This window comes from Ostrea edulis, chromosome 9 (genome assembly GCF_947568905.1).
Source record: "Ostrea edulis chromosome 9, xbOstEdul1.1, whole genome shotgun sequence".
Lineage (NCBI taxonomy): Eukaryota > Metazoa > Mollusca > Bivalvia > Ostreida > Ostreidae > Ostrea > Ostrea edulis.
The window spans coordinates 44,861,889-44,885,245 of NC_079172.1; the positions used below are offsets into that span (position 1 = coordinate 44,861,889).

Consider the following 23,357-nt stretch of genomic DNA (forward strand, 5'->3'; position numbering starts at 1 on the left):
GTCTGTATATGTAAACAATAATGGCTACCAACACAAACAAGAAACGAGGTGAAAATTTCTCACCAGAGAAGACACTATTTCTAGTGGAACTAGTTGAAGAACATTTAAGTTTGCTCAAGTCTAAACAGACAAACCAGGTTACTAATGCTAAAAAAGCTACTGTGTGGCGACATATTACGGACGCTGTCAATTCCAGGGGGTCGGGGGTAGTGCGTTCGATAGACCAGGTAAAGGAAAAATATGGAAAGGCCTGCTCGAAGGCAAAAGTGGAGAAACACCTACAGAAGACTCACCAGTGTCAAAACCGGGGGCGGTCCGCCTCCTCAGCCAATTGATCCGGTGTCGCAAAAAATCTTAGATATCCACCACGATTCCCCCCAACTTTATTGGGATCGGGGGAGGAGTTGAGGTCGGAGGCCTCATAATCCATGGTAAGATTATTATTCGCTAAACAACTCTTTTGTCTGCTGTCTCGATATCGGTGAAAATTTTTCGAAGAGACATCAAACAAACAAACCATACAAACATCGTATGAAAGACTGTAAAAATAAAGTCCCGTGTTGCGAGAGACGTTGGCATGATAAAAAGCCCCGATTGCTTCGGCCATAATTAATTGAATATTGTCTAACGTCCCTCTCGAGAATATTTCATTCATGAATATTATGGAGACGTCACCATTGCCGGTGAAGGGCTGCACATTTTAGGTCTATGCTCTGCACTTATGACCTTTGAGCAAGGATGGATCTTTATCGTGCCGCACCTGCTGTGACAAGGGACCTCGGTTTTTGAGGTCTCATCCGAAAGACCTGAGCACTAAGCTGTGGTACTTAACCTACAGCTGGTGATGTCTCAATACGAGTGAAACATTATCGAAGAAACGTACAACAAACATGCAAAATGAATATCCCACGAAAGATGGAGTTCCGTGCCGCGACAGGAGTGCTCGATCAAAAACCCTCACTGCTACGGTCGTGAGCTCTAAGCCTAAATTTAATTTTTTCTTACAATTTTATGACAGCGATTTCTCGAATATTTTTTGAACTGTTATTGTGGAATTTGGGGGATGAAAGGTCAGGAAAATAATCATAGATAACATTGTGTAAAACATTATCAAAAATGTTATTGTAAACAACGTATCATTCTAATTTTTTCCCTTCTTTTTTTTTTGCGACCTATTTTAGGAATATTGCAGGGTTAATTCGTAAAAGTGAATACCCTAGAGATAAGTAATGATTTACTCAAAGATTTTGCGAGCACAGATGACGCTTTTGTAAGCGAAGTAGTTGTGAGTGAACATTGATTGGTTATGGCCCTGTCACACTACATCACGACCTCACTACGTTCTATCATTTTTTTTAGATCGTGGTGAAATCGTAGTGCGAACGGCATGAATTTGTAATTTTGTCTGTCTTCACGATGTTACTGCGTCCTCACTACGCTCTTATCACGACTCCACTACGATTAAACGACGGCCTTGTTGCGATTTCACCACGTTCTCACTACGTTCATCAAGTTCTTACTACGCTCCCACTACGTCCACCACGTTCTAACTACGCTCTCACCACGACTCCCACGACTGCAACACGAGTTTCCTACGCTTCTGCCACGATTGTACCACGATCTTACTACGATTTTACCACGATCTTACTACGGTTCTACCACGTTTCCGCGCCGCTGTCGCCACGCTTTGCAGCAGCTGAATCAGATCCAGATTCAGTATAAATACAGCTCAGAACCTTCTTGTCATCCATTTGTATCAATATTTCCATTGTAAAAGCATGCCGCCAAAAACTGAAAGAGGTCGTGGAGGGAAAGGGAGAGGGAGAGGTGCCAGTGAAACGGTCACTAAATCATCGACCAGCAATGCTACTGTTGAAACCATTGTGACAGATCCACCAGTAGCTGAAAAAGAAATTGGACCTGCCATTGAACGGCCTCAAATCCATGACAGCGGGGAAGAAACCGACACATCGAATTTGATTGCTGTATCAAACAAGAAAAAAACCCAAAAATTGATATCAGATTTGTCACCAGAAGACGAACAAGACATGGTAGAATGGCTGCAGGCTCATCCTATCTTCTATAATAAGAAAATGACCAGCTATAAAGAAACGGCAAAGAAAGAAAGAATGTGGGCCGAAAAAGCCACTGAGCTAGGAAAAACTGTATTAGTCCTTAAAACTTGGTATTCCAGCATGAGGACTAGATATGGCAAGCTCAGGAAAACAAAATCGGGCGATGCAGACAAAGAACGTACTGAGAGGGATGAATGGGTCATCAAAAACTTTGACTTTCTGCACCCCCATATCTATGAGGTCCAAAAGAAGACTACTGTTAGTGTAAGTATAATAGATTGGTCTTATAAGACTATTGCTGGATATTATTTATTATGAAGTCTATCCGCCGTCCGTTTGCTTGTCAAACGCATATTAACCTTTTACGGTTTATCTAGATTTAAAAAATCTATTTGTAACACTAGGCAAACTACTTTATATTCGTGACGAGGACTAATTTCCTCTACCATAGTATGGGGGAATCTCCGTCACTCATGTCCTGATCGGGACATCAGTTTTTCTTGTTTTATTTGATAAATTGCTTATTTCCCATTTTCAGAACTCATAACATTGTTTTGTTTTATCATTATTGCAGCTGAAGCATAAATTGGCGGCTAACTGTGCCTCTTCGGCGATCTCTGCCGACGAATTAGACGATGATGACATCTCTACGACAAACCTACCTTTTTCATCATCAAGAGTCAAACCAAGAACCCAGAAGCAGATGTCGGAAACCGAAGATGCTCTTCTTACAGGAATAGAAGAACGTGGAAATAAAATGATGGCATTTCAACAGAAAGTCATGGAACAGTTGAGACCAACTAGCTCGGACCGAGAACGCGATGCTTTCGTAGATTGGATCAGAACGGTAGTTAATGAACTAGAACACAATCTATGGAGACGATGTCAACAAGACATAAGTAGTGCTCTGTACAGATATATTGCAGAGAACGACCAATTGAAAAGAACCCAAGTGCAAATGGTTAATGCCCAATCATTGCAATTTCAACTTAGGCAGCCGTTTCAACCTCAGCAAACTTCATCTCCTGCTTCCTCAGCACAATGGCAACCGCCACCTTCTCAATGGCAAACCCAACCTACCCCTAATGTTTCCCCATGGCAGTCTCAAGATTCAAACTGGTTATCTCAGCAATTACCTGAATCGAGGCAACACACCTTGACACAACTACAACTAGTGCCTTCTGTGTCAGCTGGACAGGCGGTATCGCCAGCGAGTTGGGACTGTGTTTCCGGTAGATCTCCGACGGTTTCAGCTTCCCCAACAACGCAGGGGGAAACTTCACGCACCAGCCAGTCTTCATTCCATCTGAGTGATTTAATCAATATTGCTGCTGCTCCGGGTCATGACGATACTCAGTAACAATTGCAAGCATTATAATTAAAAGTTTCATTTCTTCTCAAAGACAGACAGTCTTTCATTGCTTGTTCAGATGTACTTGTATTTGTTTCCTCTACAAATAAAGAATTTCTATTGTTTCTGAATAGTATTTTACATGCCAAATACGGTAAGGAATAAAAATACATCAAAAAGACAATAAATTGGCCCTATATGAAATATATTAGCCCTGACCAGAGTAAACGAGAATTGATCACTTGCGATTAAGTAAGAATTAAAATATGATTAATATCAATCATGGCAATATTAAGGACACAGATCGTACCATAATAGATAGTTCTCATATTTCAATTCTTGTTTAATCTTGTAAGGGATGGATTATACATGTAGATATAAGTAGTTCATTCCATCATCATTTTGCCATCCCAGGAACTATAAACATTTGCATTCAGGGGTCATTTCAAGGTCAAGCGTTACACTTGGTTAGTTTTTACCGTGATATCAATCCATGGTTAGTATTATGAAACTAAAGTAATCCATAGAGATATGTTTTCTTGTAGAGCTACAAATATGTTCATGTAACATTACGACATATGATTATCTTTCAAATTTAAATTCATATATCGAAAGACATAGACAGATGAACAAAGACACAATGACAAACAAAACATGAAAACAACTAACAACCAAAACAAATATGAGCAACACCGAACTCTATAAACAAATATGCCGAGTAAGTTTCACCGAACGTTTTGGCCATCATGGCCTTCATCAACGGTCATATTAAATACATATTATATATATATTATGTTGATATTCTTTTTTGCAACTTCATAATTTTTTTCTTTCAGTGTTTTTTTTCCCTTTATTGACATTTCGAATATTTTATTACAATTTACCTTGATATCATGACAAAAAAAACCAAAAGCAAACAAACAAATTAAAAATGACAATACAAAATATTTTAATCAATTCTAAACAAAGTAAACAATGTCTTTTAATTCTGTTTTCTTACTGGGAATTGATCATACGTTCCTGCCACTGTACAGATCCGGCTGGGCTATTAAAGTACAACTTCAAATACTCTCTTTGTGTCTTTGCTGCGATGGTGTCTCTGTTAGGTCCAGTCACGTTGTTTACTTCGTGCATGTTTGCATTTGCTCTCCAAAGACCTGGAACAATATTATGTTGATCGTCTTCCATGTCCAGTAGAGCATTTTGTAAGGTTGGATATCGTGTTCTCATCAAGTTGTGCAGACAAACACAAGTCTCAGTTACAACACCAACGGTATCTGGGCCTTGCATCATTGTCGATAATAAAATTTGCCATCTCTGTGCTAATATCCCAAACGCGTTCTCCACAACACGTCTCCCCCTTGAAATTCTGTAATTAGTAATGGCTTCTTCTTTTGTAATACCTCGTATGGAATGGGGCTTCATCAAATAGGTTATAAGTCCAAAAGCGTCATCACCCAAAATGAAATAAAGCATGTCCTGGTCATCGTTAGGCATTGCATCTGGTTCTGGAAATCCAATACTTTTATCTTCCAAGCATTCTTTTAGTTCAAAAGCGTTGAATATCTGGGCATCCGACATGGAACCATAACCACCTACATCTACCCATAGGAACTTGTAGTCTGCATCAACCAAGGCAAGAAGAACTATTGAGAAAAAACCCTTATAATTATGAAACAATGTCCCAGTTTTTGGTGGACTTCTAACAGCAATATGTTTGCCATCTAATGCGCCACAAGCATGTGGAATGTTCCATCTTCGATTAAATTCCTCAGCAATAGCCCTCCATTCTTCTGGTTCTGTTGGACATGATATAACTTCGTCTTTATACTCTTGAACAATTTCTTTGCAAACGTCAGGTATAAATGTGTATATGGTATTGCGTGCGACTCTAAAATCATACTGGAGGGTTGAATATCGATCACCCGATCACCCGATGCCAAATGTCTTATAGTTATAGCCAGTTTTAGACCGGGTTCTAGAGCTTTTCTGAATGTGGTGTTCTTCTTCTGAATTCGGGGTCCAACTCTATTCAATAATTCATCAAACATCTCTGGAGGCATCCTCAAAAAGTTGAAGAAGGACTGTTGATCCTCCATCTACCCAGCAAGATCTACGCTGCCTTAGGATTCTCCTCCTCCTTCGCCTAAGTAACAATATAGCAGCTTGGTCGTTAAGTGCCATATACTGAATATTCATCAACATCTCCATCAATATTTCTTGGTCTGGCCTTTCCATGATTCCAAAGAAGCAATGGTCATATGCAACCTTTGTTCAGTTTTTATACCAGTGTGTGGGGGAGAACAGAACGTGATTCGGTCGTGGCTTGCGCGCAGTGAAATCGTAGTGAGGACGTATTAAGGACGGGATGAGCTTGGTAGAAACGTACTACAGTCATCAACAACGTAGTATGGACGTGCCGTGATCGTAGCGGAAGCGTGAAGAAAACGTAGTGCAAACGGGATGATCGTAATGAGAACGTAGTGAAAACGGGATGGTCGTATAGAGAGCGTAGTGGAATCGCGGTGCAGTCGTTTTCTTCTGCATCACGATCCCATTACGATGCTACTACGACCATGCCGATCTAAATACGACCTTAGTACGTCCTTACTACGCTTCCACTACGATCAAATTTGACCACGACCGCACTACGTTTGTTTTGAGCATGTTCAAAGTTGCTCCACGACCATCACGACCATAAAGACCTTACTACGTTCTTACTACAACCTTACTACGACGTACCCGATCGCACTACGATCATCAATTTTTACATGGTCGTAGTGCGAACGTGGCCTAGTGTGATGGGGGTATTAAACCCCTCTTTAGGCAGTGTGGGTTCATCATGTAAGATTTACATTTCTAATATATCTGTAACATTTGTAATGATAGGCATTTCCTCATGAAAGCGATGCAGCATTCCCTCACCAGAGGACGCGTTGCGCAAAGCTTCCCATACACCTCCGTCAACGCTTGGAATCACGTGACAATATAATCACATGATATAAACAATCATTGTCGGTTTCCTTTCCCTTTAAAAGTTCTGGCAACAGGTGATACATCAGGCTCTTTTCATAGCCCAATGGCACTTTAATAAGTACATATTAATTTTACCATTTAGCTGTTTGTCTCTTATTCTACAAGTTTTATCGTATTTTTACAGCTTTTCTTATTTTTGATTCCATGTTTTAAGCATCAATTTAATTGCACCAAAAATATTTCATAATATGGCTAAATATATAGTCCAAACCATAAATGTTGGATATTAGAAACTTTTACAAGATTTCTGTAGACAGCCGTTGACAGAGTTGTAGTGTGAGGAGCACACGGAACTCTGGGTAGAGAATGGTGGTGCACCTGTAAGTAACACAAGAATGACTACAGAACTACACTTGTACTAGGTAAATACGTACAGTCCGTCAACGGCTAAAAAATCTAGCATAAATGAAACTAAATTATATATATCAGAAATAGACCAATAAAATGTCATATTTGAATATGCATACGTCTAGCTGATGCGGTTCATCAGAGCATACATGAAAAGTGAAGATAACGAACAGTGAGCAATCTCATAACTCCTATAAACAATTCAAAATAGAAAGTTGGGCAAACACGAACCCCTGGATTTACCAGAGGTGGGATCAGGTGCCTAGGAGGAGTTGCAAGCGTCCCCTGTCGACGGGTCACATCCGCCGTGAGCCCTATATCTTGATCAGGTAACGGAGTTATCCATAGTCAAAATTAGTATGCTTCGAAAGACCTACTAACAATCGGTATGAAACAAGTCAGACAGCATTTGACCCAATGATAGGTCGTATTAGCATACTAGATTGTTATAACGACCATAGGATTTGCGAAATACTGACTTTAAACGAGACTGTTGAAACCCCTGCATCATCAACTTAATTGTTTGTCTGTAGCCTGCCTCGATTTAAAAACTGATCATACGCAGAACGAGCTCTTGTGTATCTAATCAGTTGAGAGATATAAACACCCTATGCAGGTGATGATAGAATATTGCTACATAGATATCGGAAGTTGACGATGGAGAAGCTGAAATCATCACTTTGTTATAAAGTTGAGTTGTTAGTGTACCGTTAATATCTATTTTCAATAAATATCCAAGTATGAAGCAGAAGTGGATGACTCTGTGGTGTATTTTATTTCGACTTCACGAATATCATCCAAAGAATCCCGTGGGGATCCGGGTTAGAATAGGTCCTCAGTATCTCTTGCTTGTCGTAAGAGGCGACTAAATGGGGCGGTCCTTCGGATGAGACCGCAAAAACCGAGGTCCCGTGTCACAGCAGGTGTGGCACGATAAAGACCCCTCCCTGCTCAAGGGCCGTAAGCGCCGAGCATAGGCCAAAATTTTGCAGCCCTTCACCGGCAATGGTGACGTCTCCATATGAATGAAATATTCTCGAGAGGGACGTTAAACAACATTCAATCAATCATCCAAAGAACTATGCATGTTATCTATGGATTTCCGCCTACATTTCGGCTCGTATATCTTAAAAAGCTTTGCAATTTTGCTGATGAGATTTTTTTTTAAATGCAAAGAAGAATCCATTCGTAATTAATTATCAACTTTAATACCAGTGTTTATTAATTAATTACTCTTAAATTCAACTCCTTTTGATTAGGGGGTAGAAAATATGTTCCTTGTAACTTGGCTTTAAAAACGTCATATATATTGCAATTGGTTGTCGTCCGTTGTCGTGCATTAACAATTGAACATTTTTAACTTCTTGATAACTATCATTCCAATTCTTTTGAAATTTGGTATAAAGCATCTTTCGAACAAGGGGGATATAAATTGTAAATTTGAGGATTTCTGCACCCCTGGGGCCTTAGGGGCGGGGCAAAACCTGCCCAAAATTGACCAATTTTCATAAATCTTCTTCTCTAGAACCGCACAGGTTTAAGAAGAACTAAATGCATAGTGATGTAGAGCAGGAATGCCTCTACCACAATTGTAAATTTCATGATCCTCGGAGTAGGCCTAGGGGTTCTGACCACAGGGTGGGGCCAAACTTACTATATAGTGTTTATGTGTGAAACACTTACATAACATCTTCTTTAGTGTTATTGATACTAAATGGATGTTTAGAAAAAGCAGGTAGTCCTTTATCAAAATTGTATTTGATGATCCTCGGGGTAGGGGTTCTGACCCCAGGGTGGGGGCCAAACTTAGTATATGATGTTTATGTGTAAGTTTGCTGATACTGTATAAAATCTAAATACACCATGTACATACTTACAAATGTAGCAATAGCAGAAAATGATGTTAAAAAAATGGTGAATTTTTCAACCCAGGGTTTTGACTCTAGGATGGGGTCCAAATAAGTCATATCTTTTCATGTTAATACACCTACCATGTTATATAAAGTCTTTCATCAGTGTATGCACTTTTGAGGGCATTGAAGTTTTAAGAACACATCTTGTTTTATACTGTTGCTGAACATTACAATTTAACTTAGATATTCAGAACAGGAAATCTTTTTGTAGATTTCATAGCCCTTGGTAGTAGTGCTACTTTTCCTACTAGTATTCAGGTGACCGGTAAGGCCTGAGGGCTTCTTGTTTAAAATTATTATTGGTATCAATAAATAACCATGTAATTTGTCAAATTACTTTATATTAAAGAGCAAAAAAAGTTAATCTTCATTTCTAACACTTTAACCTCATTTGCAATTGACCAAAGAGTGAAAATTTTCACCGTGTGTTTGGTCTGTAAACAATACCCCTCTCCCGTGAATCATCAAAACGTTTGGTATAAATTTGCTAAATGATAGTTTATGATACTTACAAAACGGAATTCGTGTTATACGCACGGAGAAGGGGAGGGGGGGGGGGGGTTGTTAAAATTATTTTCCAATTTTGTTTCTATAGCGAAATACTTGAGTTTAACTCAAATTATAGCGTTATTTTTCTTTAAATAAATCAACTTTTATGAAAATTCATATAAATATTTATATTGATATAAAAAAGATAATTTAAAATGATCAATTTTAAAAATTTACCAGAAGGTAGGCGGCGAAACAATAGTATCGTTGGCAGTTCCTCCTCCACCCTATGTGGCGTCACAGGTTTCTGCAAAATATATTTTTTTTTTTACACTTTGTGCATGATAGAAATAATTTTTTGGAGGAATTTTATTCACTGGGTATAATAAAAAATGGCAAACTAGTCAATGCTGAAAATGTATATATTTTCTATAAATGATTAATTATCTCTTAATTAAAAATTGGCGTAAGGGCAGTAACTCCTATGCTGGCATTTATTCATATGTAACGATTTCTGATATCCACAATAGATTTATATTATATTAAATTCATGAAGTACATGTAGAAGTTTTTTTTTAAACTTGAGATATTAAAATTTTGTAATTTTAACCACTTTTTATGTAGTCTTATTATGCTGTCTAATGAATATGTGCGATTATCTATGTCTGAAATCTTTAAAAAGCTGGCAACATAATTTTCTTTGGTTATTGATTAAATTGAACTACATGTATATTGCATGTAAATTAGTACAGTTTTTCTATTTGAACCATTGGTATTGATAAGTCACATGGGGGTGGAACTACCTTAATATTGTATTAATTTGTTCAAACACACTTATATTATTATAATGTATGATTACATGTTACATAACTATTTATCACATATGTACAAACAATGTACATCCAATCTAGGGGTCCCCTAACATCCTAGGTGAGGATTATATGGGGGTATGTGTGGAGATTTTACCCAAATATCAAATATACCTATTTAAAAAATATATACAAACAACCAACAAAAGAGCAAACAAACTTAAAACTCGAGAAGTGTAGGCCTAAGTCATCATCACAAACCCCAGGTTATTGCTTCCATTCCACATAGAAACAATAACCCGTGGTAAGTGAGTCATCATTTTATTTTTTCACCGTATATTCAATTGAAAAATGCTTTTTTGAAAGAAAGAAAAAAAACCCCCAAACTTTTTGTAGCTTTACATTGTACTTGCAGTTCATTTTTATGGATATAATATTTTTTTTAAAATACAGAATTGTTTCAGTATATAGTTTCGGCTTCACATGATTTCAAAATAATTCTATCTGTAGGTGTTGCGGTGGAATCACACGTCAAATGCAAAATTGAAATTTTACGGCACAAATGCGTTGATGTCATAAATTATTCTCAATATTATCACAGGGTATCATTTAGCATTACATCATAGGAAAAGAAAATCTGAACAATTTTGCATATAAGTGATAAAATTATAAAAGTTGGGACTGAATTCCTCACTATAAGTTTTTATAAAAAATAGGGTTGTCCCCCCCCCCCCAAAAAGAAAAATGAAATGATGACTCACTTTTTTCCAGGGACACTGTACATGCGGAGAGGATGCGAATTACTTTTAGATTGCATTGTCTTTAAACACTTCGAATCAGTTTTGGTTCGACTTAACATTTACTTTATTTACAAACATGGCGGGGAAATTGTTTACCGTTGAAACTTGTTCAAAGTAGAAATGTTAAGAAATGGACGCAAGAAATCCAAATACTCCGAATGCAATACACGCAAAGTCGTCTTCTCACAGGAAAACGGTTACACAGGATGTGCAAAACCCAGATTTTTCAGAAAAATCGCCATCAAAGGCAGAAATATTAAAAGATTTGAGCGAGCATTTGGCCGTTCATGCGGAGCGGATGCGGTTACTTAATCGCGCTGAAGAAGGATTAATTAGTGATAGCTTCAGTCCGTATTCAGGTCGGCAATCTAGTCCAGGGGACAAAAAAGATGGGTGTGTATATCACAATAGTTTCTGGTAGAAATACGTTTTTTTTCGTCAACCGCTTATCTTGACCGGCGCCGGGACTAGTAAATTTTGCCTGTCTAGTCTGATAGCGATCCAACTAAGTTGGTGATATATACTTAATGTGGTAGTAATAGTACTCCAGCGTGCCAGATGTTCAGGGCGAGATACTTTTGACTTGGCACTCTTAACTATAAGGGATGTTAACCGAGGCTCTAACTTGTTGCAATAGTAATCTCAGTGAGATTTGTCGAGGCTGGATATTTGGACTGATGCCTCTTCAGAAGAGGCGTCAGTCCAAATATCCAGCCTCGACAAATCTCGCAGAGTACCTGTAGTTGGAGTAGTATTGATAGATACATGGTCATCCTACTCGCTCTTTCTAGTGATTAATCCCGTGGGGATCCGGGTTAGAATAGGTCCTCAATACCCCTTGCTTGTCGTAAGAGGCGACTAAATGGGGCGGTTCTTCGGATGAAACCGCAAAAACAGGTCCCGTGTCGCAGCAGGTGTGGCATGAAAAGAACCCTCCCATCTCCATTGGCCATAAGTGCCGAGCAAAGGCCTAAAATTTGCAGCCCTTCACCGGCAGTGTTGACGTCTCCATATGAGTGAAATATTCTCAAGCGGGATGTTAAACAATAGACAATCAATCAATCTAGTGATTAACCCTTTAGTTTAAATGTTAGAGCACTGAACTGTTTTACCAGAGTCCCTAGGTTTGATCCCGATTTAATAGAAACATAAAAATACAAGGTGACTATGGAAACTCTTAACCAGTGTGCTGATTTACACTGATTGTCAATTGTCTGCTACACACACACACACATACATACATACATACATACATACAATGGTAAATACTGTAATTCATAACATACACTATCAGTTTATAATATACTTATAAGTCATAATATTAGATAAATAATGTACAAATGACTCTGTTGAATTAGGGAAGATGTAAAAGTTTCTGTTCAAATTCCTTGGTTTAAAAAGAACTACCTATAAGTATTGCTTCATCAATCTTTATTTTAACTGTTGAATAAACATTTGAGGGGATGGGTTGGTGATGTTTTCACAACAATAACAGGCACATTGGTCATCTCTGGTTCCAGCCTATGTTAATTAACACCTGTCAACCCTGCTTCCTGTGCTCAGGTAATGTCCAGCTACCTTTTATTCTTAATCTGTTCAGGTACCTGTATTAAGAGGTCTGTCTCCAATCGTCAATCTATGCTATAGAACTGTGACCCTCTGGTAGGTACTGAAGATATTTCGGTCAGTTTCAGCATACCAAATATATTAAACTTATGAAATTATGTGACTTCGTGATTTCAACCCATTGGACAGAGATTCCTGGAAGTCAAATGTTAGGTCTGCCATGCGTGCAGCAAGCCAGTTACCTGGAAGGGAGCCCACTGCTGTGGAAGATGCACCTAATCCTGCATGTTAATCAATGTGCCGATGATGATGATGAAATTACATTTGATTATCTAATGAAAAATATTAATCATCAATTGATCCATATAATGAAAAGATTTAATTTATCTTTATCTTTGCAAGAAATGTACAAAAATAGGAAAATAGACAGTTTAAATCACAATTGACCACTTGGGGAGTATTGACCAGGACAGTTAAAACCAGGGGCGGTTTTAACCGCCCAACCCTGTTTGGAAGTCCTTTGCAGTAAATCCATGTTCTTGTACAATTTGTAAGATGTCAATTTCAAAATATTTTTACATACACATGCAGCCTTTCATGGTGTGCATTCTGCTCAAAGTGGCATTTTTTGGCAGGCATCTTTTTTTAATCTCTAAATAGATTTGTTGGTGTAATTGTCATACATTCACATGTAGATTGAGTAAATTCAACACTGAGCCAAAAACCTATTCAGTATTCAAGATAGCAAAATGTGGGACTTAATTGTTTTTCAATGTGTCTGAAGGAAAAGATAATGGGAACAAAAATTTTCTGTACATAGCAATATATACTGAGACCCCTGAATAATTGAACAAGTAATTTTTAGGTCTTTCAAAAACATTGATGAACATGAAGTTACTACCTCCAAAATCCCAGTGCCAGTTGCAAGACAAACAAGAAAGGAGAAAGAAAAGAAAAATCCTACAGCCGTGATACCGAGACCTGAACTAATGAAAACAACGACTCTAGAGCTTCATCCAACGGAGAAGGTGTCCATGGTCAAACAGAAAGTGGTTAAACAGCAGACCAGAAAAGGGGTTTCTAAGGGGAAGAAAAGCGGTGTGCAAATAAAAAACTACAAAGCAGACTATACATGGAACCGAGGAGGGAGGTTAAAGGAACTGAGAATAAGGTAAAGGAACTGAGAATAAGGTAAAGGAACTGAGAATAAGGTACTGAGAAATTAAAAATTATCAGGTATACTGAGGAGGGAGGTTAAAGGAACTAAGAATAAGGTACTAAATTAAGAAATAAAAAATTATCAAGTATACCGAGGAGGGAAGTTAAAGGAACCGAGAATAAGGTACTAGGAAATAAAAAATTATCAGGTATACCGGCACATTAATTTTAATTCTACCATGGTTATTGCAAAGATCAAAGAAATGCTGTGGTGATTATTCTACTATATACCTTCGTACGTATTAACTGATTATGAGAAAAGTGATACACATCTCTTGTTTGCACTTCGAGTTTTGCCAATGCAACATAAAGTTGATGACTGATAATTTAGTTTTATAATCATAAAAATCCATCAGTATATGTTGTATAACAAATGCATAAATGACCAAAGAACATTTTTCATTCAGTATAGACCTTCTGAGAGCGTTACACATGTAAACATGGCGATGCACAGACAAGATTTTCTTGAACTGTATTCATAGCAATTGATATTTTCTGTTAACATCAAACTAAATACCTGCAGTATTTTTTCAAAATAGATTTAGAATATCCCTACCATCTCACCTTTTTCGTCAGCAAAAAACAATGGAGGCCTTTTCGGAAATGGCCATGATGTCACAGTGACCTAATCTGTAGCTATATATGAAAACGATTAGCTGTATATTTCTGAGTCATAGTATAATACAAATAAAGTTCTTGTTTTCGTGTGTGTTGCAGGATAACCTCCTTGGTCTGGAAATGTTGTTTGAAACATAAAAGCTGTGGTTAATGCCTCAGCTTTAAATTTATATTTCAAAACAATTTTAACATTTCTCAACCTTTGAGGTTATCCTGCAAAATGCATGAAAATGGGATCATTATTTCTTAAATTGTTAGGGAGGTTAAAGGAATACTGAGAATAAGGTATTTCTGTATTACTACCTTTTGAAATTTTTAAATTGCATATATAGAGATGACATGAGCTGTAGGTAAAGTTCCATAAATTTTGACATGTACATGACACTCATCAATTACGCTAGCACTTCGTGATCAGTACACCAGTGTGAAGCCTGCACAGTTCATACCCTCGTGTATTGTCGTAAACAATTTATTTCTTATTTCATCGTATTTTCATTTCTGTCAGAATTCCCAGTCATTAAAATAGACATACTATATTGAGTATATTCAGTAAGATTGATATGTACATTGTTGACAACTTCAGTGCATTGATGAGGAAATGAATATGATTACAGTTTGTAAAAATATCAAAGGCAAAAGCAGTGAAATTATGTAAATATTACTTAAATACATGTATATCGTGTGAAACCGATGGCTTTCAGTTCCCCTCCTGAGTTTACATTAAAGGTGGTATTCTATTAAATGTATGTATATGATGTGTATACATTTATACTATGTAGCTTAAATTCTTTTTACAGGCATTTGGCAAGAAAGTTTTCTCTCCTCTGGAAGAATAGAGTGTTTGGAAGAGTATTGCCATCTGTTGCAAGGTACATTTTCATGTATGAGTACGTGTAGCAAGTCGTGTAATTAGTCGCCTTCTATGTTGTTAAATTTCAGTCCTGATACATACAAATGTTCATGTAATATTACTCAATGCATGATTGCATAATTAATTCATTGATTACACCAAAAATGGTATTTTTTAGAATTTACAAACATCAGCATCATAATTGACCCGAGCATAGCTTGAATCTTATTAGATGATGTTTCTACATAATTGACAACCCCAATTATGCTAATAATTGTGCTACTATTGAGTTTACACCGTGGGGATCCAAGTTAGAATAGGTCCTCAGTGCCCCATGCTTGTTGTAAGACTTAGAGGCGATTAAATGGGGCATTCTTTCAGATTTGACCGCAAAAACTGAGCTCCCATGTCACAGCTGGTGTGGCATGATAAAGATCCCTCCCTGCTCAAAGGCTGTAAGCGCCAAGCATGGGCCTAAATTTTGCAACCATTCACTGGTAATGGTGACATCTCTATATTAGTGACAAATTTGAGAGATGGAGAGAGAAAGAGAGGGAGATGTTAAACAAAATACAGCCACCCCCATAATTCAAAATGACTAGACATTTACTTATTTAAAATTTAAGTTTACCAATGTTTTGTCATTAGTTAAACTTTGAAGCTTCATTTTCGGTAACTCTAGATATAAACTGTGACAAGGCAAGTGTCATTTCAACTTAAAATAAAAAAAATTATGTTTGTAAAAGGAAATAAGTGAATAACAAAATTTCATTATATGGAATAAATATATTGCTACAATAAGTTGATCTGAAGATTTGAATCGTGTTGAGTAAACAGTCGCGGATCATATGATTAAATGAGACAGAAAAGTAATACCTTCATAGTGCAAGCAAAAATGAAGTCGACATTTATTCCTTATAAAAATAACTTTTTGACAGGCATCATTATGAGATCCAGCTAATGAAACGAGTATATCGAGAATGGCACGGAATGTGGTGGGAAATCAGGAAAGAATGGCGACTGATGGTCAGAGCAGAGTGCCATCACAGGTAATGACATCACAGGGGTAAAGGTCAGACGCTCTTAGAATATCACAGGTAATGACATTACAGGGGTAAAGGTCAGACGCTCTTAGAATATCACAGGTAATGACATTACAGGGGTAAAGGTCAGACGCTCTTAGAATATCACAGGTAATGACATTACAGGGGTAAAGGTCAGACGCTCTTAGAATATCACAGGTAATGACATCACAGGGGCAGAGGTCAGACGCTCTTAGAATATCACAGGTAATGACATTACAGGGGTAAAGGTCAGACGCTCTTAGAATATCACAGGTAATGACATCATGGTCAATAACATCACAAGTAATTATATCATGGGGTCAAATAACATGACTGTGACAAGGCAAGTGTCATTTCAACTTAAATTAAAAATTTATGTTTGTAAAAGGAAATAAGTGAATAACAAAATTTCATTATATGAAATAAATATATTGCTACAGTAAGTTGATCTTGTCAACTTGATGTTACTTGTCAATAACATCACAAGTAATTATATCATGGGGTCAAAGGTCAGTGAAATAAAGAGGTAATATTATAACATGGTTAAATATAATTTGTCTATTACAGTGCATAACATCACAAGGTTAAATATCTATTACAGTTAATAACATCACAAGGTTAAATATCTATTACAGTTAATAACACCACAAGGTTAAATATCTATTACAGTTAATAACACCACATGGTTAAATATCTATTACAGTTAATAACACCACAAGGTTAAATATCTATTACAGTTGATAACACCACATGGTTAAATATCTATTACAGTTAATAACATCACAAGGTTAAATATCTATTACATTTAATAACACCACATGGTTAAATATCTATTACAGTTGATAACATCACAAGGTTAAATATCTATTACAGTTAATAACACCACATGATTAAATATCTATTACAGTTAATAACACCACAAGGTTAAATATCTATTACAGTTAATAACACCACATGGTTAAATATCTATTACAGTTAATAACATCACAAGGTTAAATATCTATTACAGTTAATAACACCACATGGTTAAATATCTATTACAGTTAATAACACCACAAGGTTAAATATCTATTACAGTTAATAACACCACATGGTTAAATATCTATTACAGTTGATAACATCACAAGGTTAAATATCTATTACAGTTAATAACACCACAAGGTTAAATATCTATTACAGTTAATAACATCACATGGTTAAATATCTATTACAGTTAATAACATCACATGGTTAAATATCTATTACAGTTAATAACACCACATGGTTAAATATCTATTACAGTTAATAACATCACAAGGTTAAATATCTATTACAGTTAATAACATCACAAGGTTAAATATCTATTACAGTTAATAACATCACATGGTTAAATATCTATTACAGGTAATAACATCACATGGTTAAATATCTATTACAGTTAATAACATCACATGGTTAAATATCTATTACAGTTAATAACATCACATGGTTAAATATCTATTACAGTTAATAACATCACATTGTTAAATATCTATTACAGTTAATAACATCACAAGGTTAAATATCTATTACAGTTAATAACATCACATTGTCAAAAGTCTATTGTCATTTAGAAATCCTGTCATAAATTGTACATCACAAGGTCAAAGTTAAACATCATAAAGAATTTTATCATAGGGTCAAAGACCAAATGTCAGTAAAACAGGCCAATTTGGCATTACATTGTCAAACACTAGATGGAATCGTACTTTCATGAATTTGCAATGTATCGTATGTTCTAGAAACAAAATATTCATCGTCTTGAGGATGAATATGCAGTTTATTTTGTCAAATTTAGAAAAATTATTGGTTATAAGGAAATTAAATATCTTATGCAGGGTAATATTTTAACCATTTTCTGATTGGTTTATATGAAAATTAAATACCTTATACAGGTACATGGATTATTCTAAGCATTTTCTGATTGGTTTATAAGGAAATATTAACGTCATACAGGTATTATTTTAACCATTTTCTCTATTGGATATTGAATTATTAACTGTATACTGAAGTATAAGATAAATATACTGCATATTGATATTTGTGCCAGCATATGGACATTTCATTATATGTTGTAGGTATGTAGTGTGGAGTAAAGTATTTGAAGCTTGGAGATTGTACGTCCTTTACCAGAAAGCCACAGCTGAGAAAATGGAACTGGCCACAGCTATTAGTACGTATCATAATGATGCATGGAAAGATTGGGACACGGCCACTGTGAACATTGTATACACTTAGGACTGTAAAATCACCTTCATTTTTGTGTTGACAATAACTTTGTTGGAGATGGTTGGAGACCCAACTTCTAATTTCTTATCACTTTTAGGTAACAAGGCTATCCTGACAATGGCACTTCAGCACTGGAAAGAATTTGTGAATCTTCAGAGAGAGAGGAAGAAAGTCATTGCTAAAGCAGTTGGTCAATATGAGCAAGTGTTAATCAGGTACCAAAAACAACTATTACTAACAGTCTGCTACAGACAGGCAGATGATTGATTGAAATGTAACTTGAAAATGTTTGACACATTTAGGTTCGTGTGGATGAAATGGAAAGATCAATACAGACTTAAGGTGGAAAGACGCGAGATGGAAGTTGTAGCACTGCAGTTTTGGGCGTACAGGATCCAGGCGCAGGTGAGTGTCACATGATCACATGTTAGTGTCACATGACATACTGGTTAGTTTAATATGACTTAGAAGTTGATATCACATGACCTACAGTTTTGATGTGACTTAGAAGTTGGTATCACATGACCTACAGTTTGATGTGACTTAGAAGTTGGTATCACATGACCTACAGTTTGATGTGACTTAGAAGTTAGTATCACATGACCTACAGTTTGATGTGACTTAGAAGTTGGTATCACATGACTTACAGTTTGATGTGACTTAGAAGTTGGTATCACATGACCTACAGTTTGATGTGACTTAGAAGTTGTTATCACATGACCTACAGTTTGATGTGACTTAGAAGTTGGTATCACATGACCTACAGTTTGATGTGACTAAGAAGTTGGTATCACATGACCTACAGTTTGATGTGACCTAGAAGTTGGTATCGCATGACCTACAGTTTGATGTGACTTAGAAGTTGGTATCACATGACCTACAGTTTGATGTGACTTAGAAGTTGGTATCACATGACCTACAGTTTGATGTGACTTAGAAGTTGGTATCACATGACTTACAGTTTGATGTGACTTAGAAGTTGGTATCACATGACCTACAGTTTGATGTGACTTAGAAGTTGTTATCACATGACCTACAGTTTGATGTGACTTAGAAGTTGGTATCACATGACCTACAGTTTGATGTGACTAAGAAGTTGGTATCACATGACCTACAGTTTGATGTGACCTAGAAGTTGGTATCGCATGACCTACAGTTTGATGTGACTTAGAAGTTGGTATCACATGACCTACAGTTTGATGTGACTTAGAAGTTGGTATCACATGACCTACAGTTTGATGTGACTTAGAAGTTGGTATCACATGACCTACAGTTTGATGTGATGTAGAAGTTGGTATCACATGACCTACAGTTTGATGTGACTTAGAAGTTGGTATCACATGACCTACAGTTTGATGTGACGTAGAAGTTGGTATCACATGACCTACAGTTTGATGTGACTTAGAAGTTGGTATCACATGACCTACAGTTTGATGTGACATGAAGTGTATTCCAACTTTTCATCTTGTATATTGCATAATGATAGACTAGTATACTCTGTATGTATACATGTATTTTAAAAATGAATTTACGGAAAGAAGTTTTTAAAATATGTTCAGGAAATTAAGCTCTACAAGTCCTTTAATGGTTTCATTTACAGTTTATAGGGTGTTTTTTGTTTTAGTGATTCATCATGTATACTATGGATAAAAATGATGAGTCACATGTCTATTTTCAGCACTGGTTAATTTGGGAGGACAGACTGAAGAGGAAAAGACAGACCTACCACAAACATGCAATGTCACTCCGGCATTATCAACAGACCGTGAAGAGGAGGTGTTTCCTCGCCTGGACTCAGTACTGGTTACAGAAACGAGACCGACACAGACAGAAAGGTAAACAAATGGACTGTTTCTGTAGGTTCACTAATTTGTAAGGGATCTAAATTTAGCTTGTTTATAGTGCAGATTATGAGAGACATGTGAGCGTGATAATGATATAAACATGTCTTACTGTGTCACTCTCCACACATTGTCATTTAGGGATTGCTAGTTCTTAAAAAATTAATGGAGGTTGAATGTCAACACTCGCCCATTTTTTACAGATTATGCAGATAAATTCTACGCACAGAGCTTGAAATACCACACATTTTATTCGTGGTTGAAGCAGTATGAGCTCCACCAATCTATCCAGGCTCACCAACACTACATTGAAGTCCTCTCCTGTAGATTTCAGAGACGGCGCTATTTCCAGGCCTGGAGGCATTGTATCCCTTTGTACAGTCATGTATTTGTCAATTTAAGTGCTGCTTCCCTTCTGTTTAATACAACCAAAACTTTGATGTTTTTATTTCCCAGAGATATAAGTGTAGGGCATGTTGTTTTTGGTCTGTTGGTCTACAGCTTTATCCTTTATTTCTTTACAAGATAGAGACTTCATACTTAATGAACTGATGTAGATAAGGGCATATGATATATAAAGGTCAAGGGTGTATGTTAAAGTCAAGTTTACCAGAGTTCATCGGAGAACAGTCAAAAGAATAATGTTTCATAAAAGTCATGTATCTTTAGTAATATATGAATTTACAGCTGTTATACATGTACAAATGTATATCACTGCTGGTTCATTAAAGTAAAGTTATGAAGTTGAAACCAACTATATCTAAATCATTTGAATTTTTCATCTGTATTTGTTATGACCTTGACCTGGAGATTTGTAGATGTATTGATACAAGAAGAAGAGAGGACGAAGACTTATCAGGCTGTGAATCATCACAAAACCAAACTGATGGTATCTATTTGTTTACTTTTTATGCCGTCATTGTACTATGACTGACTTTAATTAAATTGTAACATTTGATAACCACAATTATTATCAAAGAAAACCTCTGTTGTACAATGTGCAATATACCACTCACAAGACTTCATAATGTTTATTAATCTACTTCAGAATAGCACTGTAATTGATTTGAAATCATGACCATGTAAATAGAGTTGTTAGATGATAACCTCCAAGGATGAGAGATTTTCATTAGAAAATAAAACCCTGGCCCATCATTTTTAATTGAAAATCTGTCGAGCCCGGATTCTCTCAAAGTAACATGGTAATTACATGTATTTGTCAATCAATGCTAGACAGAAAGATGCATTTTCTACGAGAATTTTATTTAACTACATACTAGTCCACAATACATGCACCACAAGAATTAATCCTCTCAAGACACGGGAACCAAGTTTACTATGGTTATAGGTAGGAATGAAAATGTAAGTACGGTACAAGTAATAAAGATTAAAAACAGCCCAGTTCATGTGGAGGTCAGTGATCTCTGAAAGGGGGGGGGGGGGGGGGCACCTGCCACAAAGCAATTCTGATGTATGCAATACTAATAGGTTTGGAGTGAATAGCATAATTAAGTTATACCTGTTGAATATTTGAAGAAAACAGAGACCTTGTTTAAATGGTAAAAATCTGAGTTTTGCTTTGTAACTAAATTTGTATCAATATCATTAGATGTGTGTATAATATTCAAACATTACATGAACACTATATACTTCATGAACACTGAATTAATTGCATGTATTATATACATATACAATGCTTATCTTTATTCATCACCAATGGGAGTCCTTGTATTTTGTTGCAGCTGTTGGGATATAATGCCTTTCGACTGAATGTGGTCCAGTCCCGGGTGAAACAGATGAGAAATGAGTTGGCAGTTCAACATTATTACAAATCAGTATGTTAATGAAATCACATGACAATTGTGTTGTTGATTGCACATACATGAATTCAAAGAATAACTTTAATATACAGTATGTGAGTGATTTAAAATGATTCTGTGATGCCAATTTACTATCATTTTCCTAAATTGTATAAGATTCAGTACAGTGTGACTGGCATGGACATAGTACAACTTGATTCTGTATGCGTTTGCAGCTTTTGGGCAGTCACTGGCAAATCTGGGTACAGCGATGTGAGAACAATGAAGAGATGCAGCTTATTCACCTTACAAAGAGAGCACAGACACATTATCAGTAAGAGAACAGATGTTGCTTGTTTACAAAGCCATGTTAGGTTTCCAATCATTTTGCTCTCCATTAACTTTGATGAATTCATGTAGGACTGTCCTCAAGAGAAAATGCTGGGAGGCTCTTGTGCTGTACACAAGATACAGGGAAGAAAGTAAAGTGAGTATAAGTTCGATCCAGCAAGTTATCTTACAGGTAAAGTAAGGCTGATCCAGCAAGTTATCTTACAGGTAAAGTAAATATAAGGCTGATCCAACAAGTAATCTTACAGGTAAAGTAAGGCTGATCCAACAAGTAATCTTACAGGTAAAGTGAGTATAAGGCTGATCCAGCAAGTTATCTTACAGGTAAAGTAAGTATACGGCTGATCCAACAAATTATCTTACAAGTAAATTAAGTATAAGGCTGATCCAACAAGTAATCTTACAGGTAAAGTAAGGCTGATCCAACAAGTAATCTTACAGGTAAAGTGAGTATAAGGCTGATCCAGCAAGTTATCTTACAGGTAAAGTAAGTATACGGCTGATCCAACAAATTATCTTACAAGTAAATTAAGTATAAGGCTGATCCAACAAATTATCTTACAAGTAAATTAAGTATAAGGCTGATCCAACAAGTTATCTTAATACAAGTACAGTGAGTATAAGCTGAGGGCTATTCCAGAAATAAATACATGGGGGGGTCGGGAGGCACCTTTTGTACATACCAAGCACCCATAAAAAAAAATAAAAAATTACCCCATGACCCATCAAATTGATAAACTCATTTTACAATGACCCATCTAATTAAAAAAAAAAACTAACCAGACCCACCACAAAAATATTTTTAAAAATTAAAACGGTACAAATCTCGCGAGGTTTTCGGGACAAACATTCTAGTCAATGACGCGGTAATGCCTGTGCGACATTGCATCACAGTAGTTCTGAAGAAACGATGTCACATCAACAATCAAAGGCATCTATGGCGGGAATGTTGAAAAGATTGGGAGTCCAAACGATGCTATTA

At 36.4% G+C, this 23,357-nt stretch overlaps 2 protein-coding genes across 2 annotated transcripts in view; one reads left to right on the forward strand and one right to left on the reverse strand.

Annotated features, from left to right (window-relative positions):
• Positions 1–4,422: 4,422 nt before the first annotated feature.
• Positions 4,423–5,525, reverse strand: LOC125676620 (uncharacterized). The gene is made up of 2 exons (XM_056150753.1): positions 5,330–5,525; positions 4,423–5,225 (listed from the first exon to the last, which is right to left on the reverse strand). Exons 1-2 carry the CDS (start codon positions 5,523–5,525, stop codon positions 4,423–4,425), a joined length of 999 nt encoding a protein of 332 aa, XP_056006728.1.
• Positions 5,526–10,849: 5,324 nt separating this feature from the next.
• The window catches only part of LOC125677998 (protein SFI1 homolog), a 28,926-nt gene continuing 16,418 nt past the window's right edge, over positions 10,850–23,357 (forward strand). Inside the window, exons 1-13 of the mRNA XM_056149335.1 lie at positions 10,850–11,214; positions 13,253–13,558; positions 15,021–15,092; positions 16,012–16,122; positions 18,234–18,328; positions 18,482–18,599; positions 18,687–18,789; positions 20,063–20,219; positions 20,429–20,590; positions 21,044–21,114; positions 21,968–22,060; positions 22,261–22,358; positions 22,445–22,511. Coding sequence (XP_056005310.1) covers positions 10,952–11,214; positions 13,253–13,558; positions 15,021–15,092; positions 16,012–16,122; positions 18,234–18,328; positions 18,482–18,599; positions 18,687–18,789; positions 20,063–20,219; positions 20,429–20,590; positions 21,044–21,114; positions 21,968–22,060; positions 22,261–22,358; positions 22,445–22,511 — 1,716 coding nt within the window. The 5' untranslated portion in view covers positions 10,850–10,951. The remainder of the gene's footprint in view (positions 11,215–13,252; positions 13,559–15,020; positions 15,093–16,011; positions 16,123–18,233; positions 18,329–18,481; positions 18,600–18,686; positions 18,790–20,062; positions 20,220–20,428; positions 20,591–21,043; positions 21,115–21,967; positions 22,061–22,260; positions 22,359–22,444; positions 22,512–23,357) is intronic.

What these genes read in the sequence shown, in the direction of transcription:
- LOC125676620 (XM_056150753.1), bottom strand. Translation starts at nt 5,525, where the DNA reads ATGGAGGATCAACAGTCCTTCTTCAACTTTTTGAGGATGCCTCCAGAG. An exon ending in GATCGATATTCAACCCTCCA is followed by an intron (nt 5,226 to 5,329) that starts GTATGATTTTAG and finishes CATGTCCAACAG; the next exon opens with AACCAGAAGAATGGAGGGCT.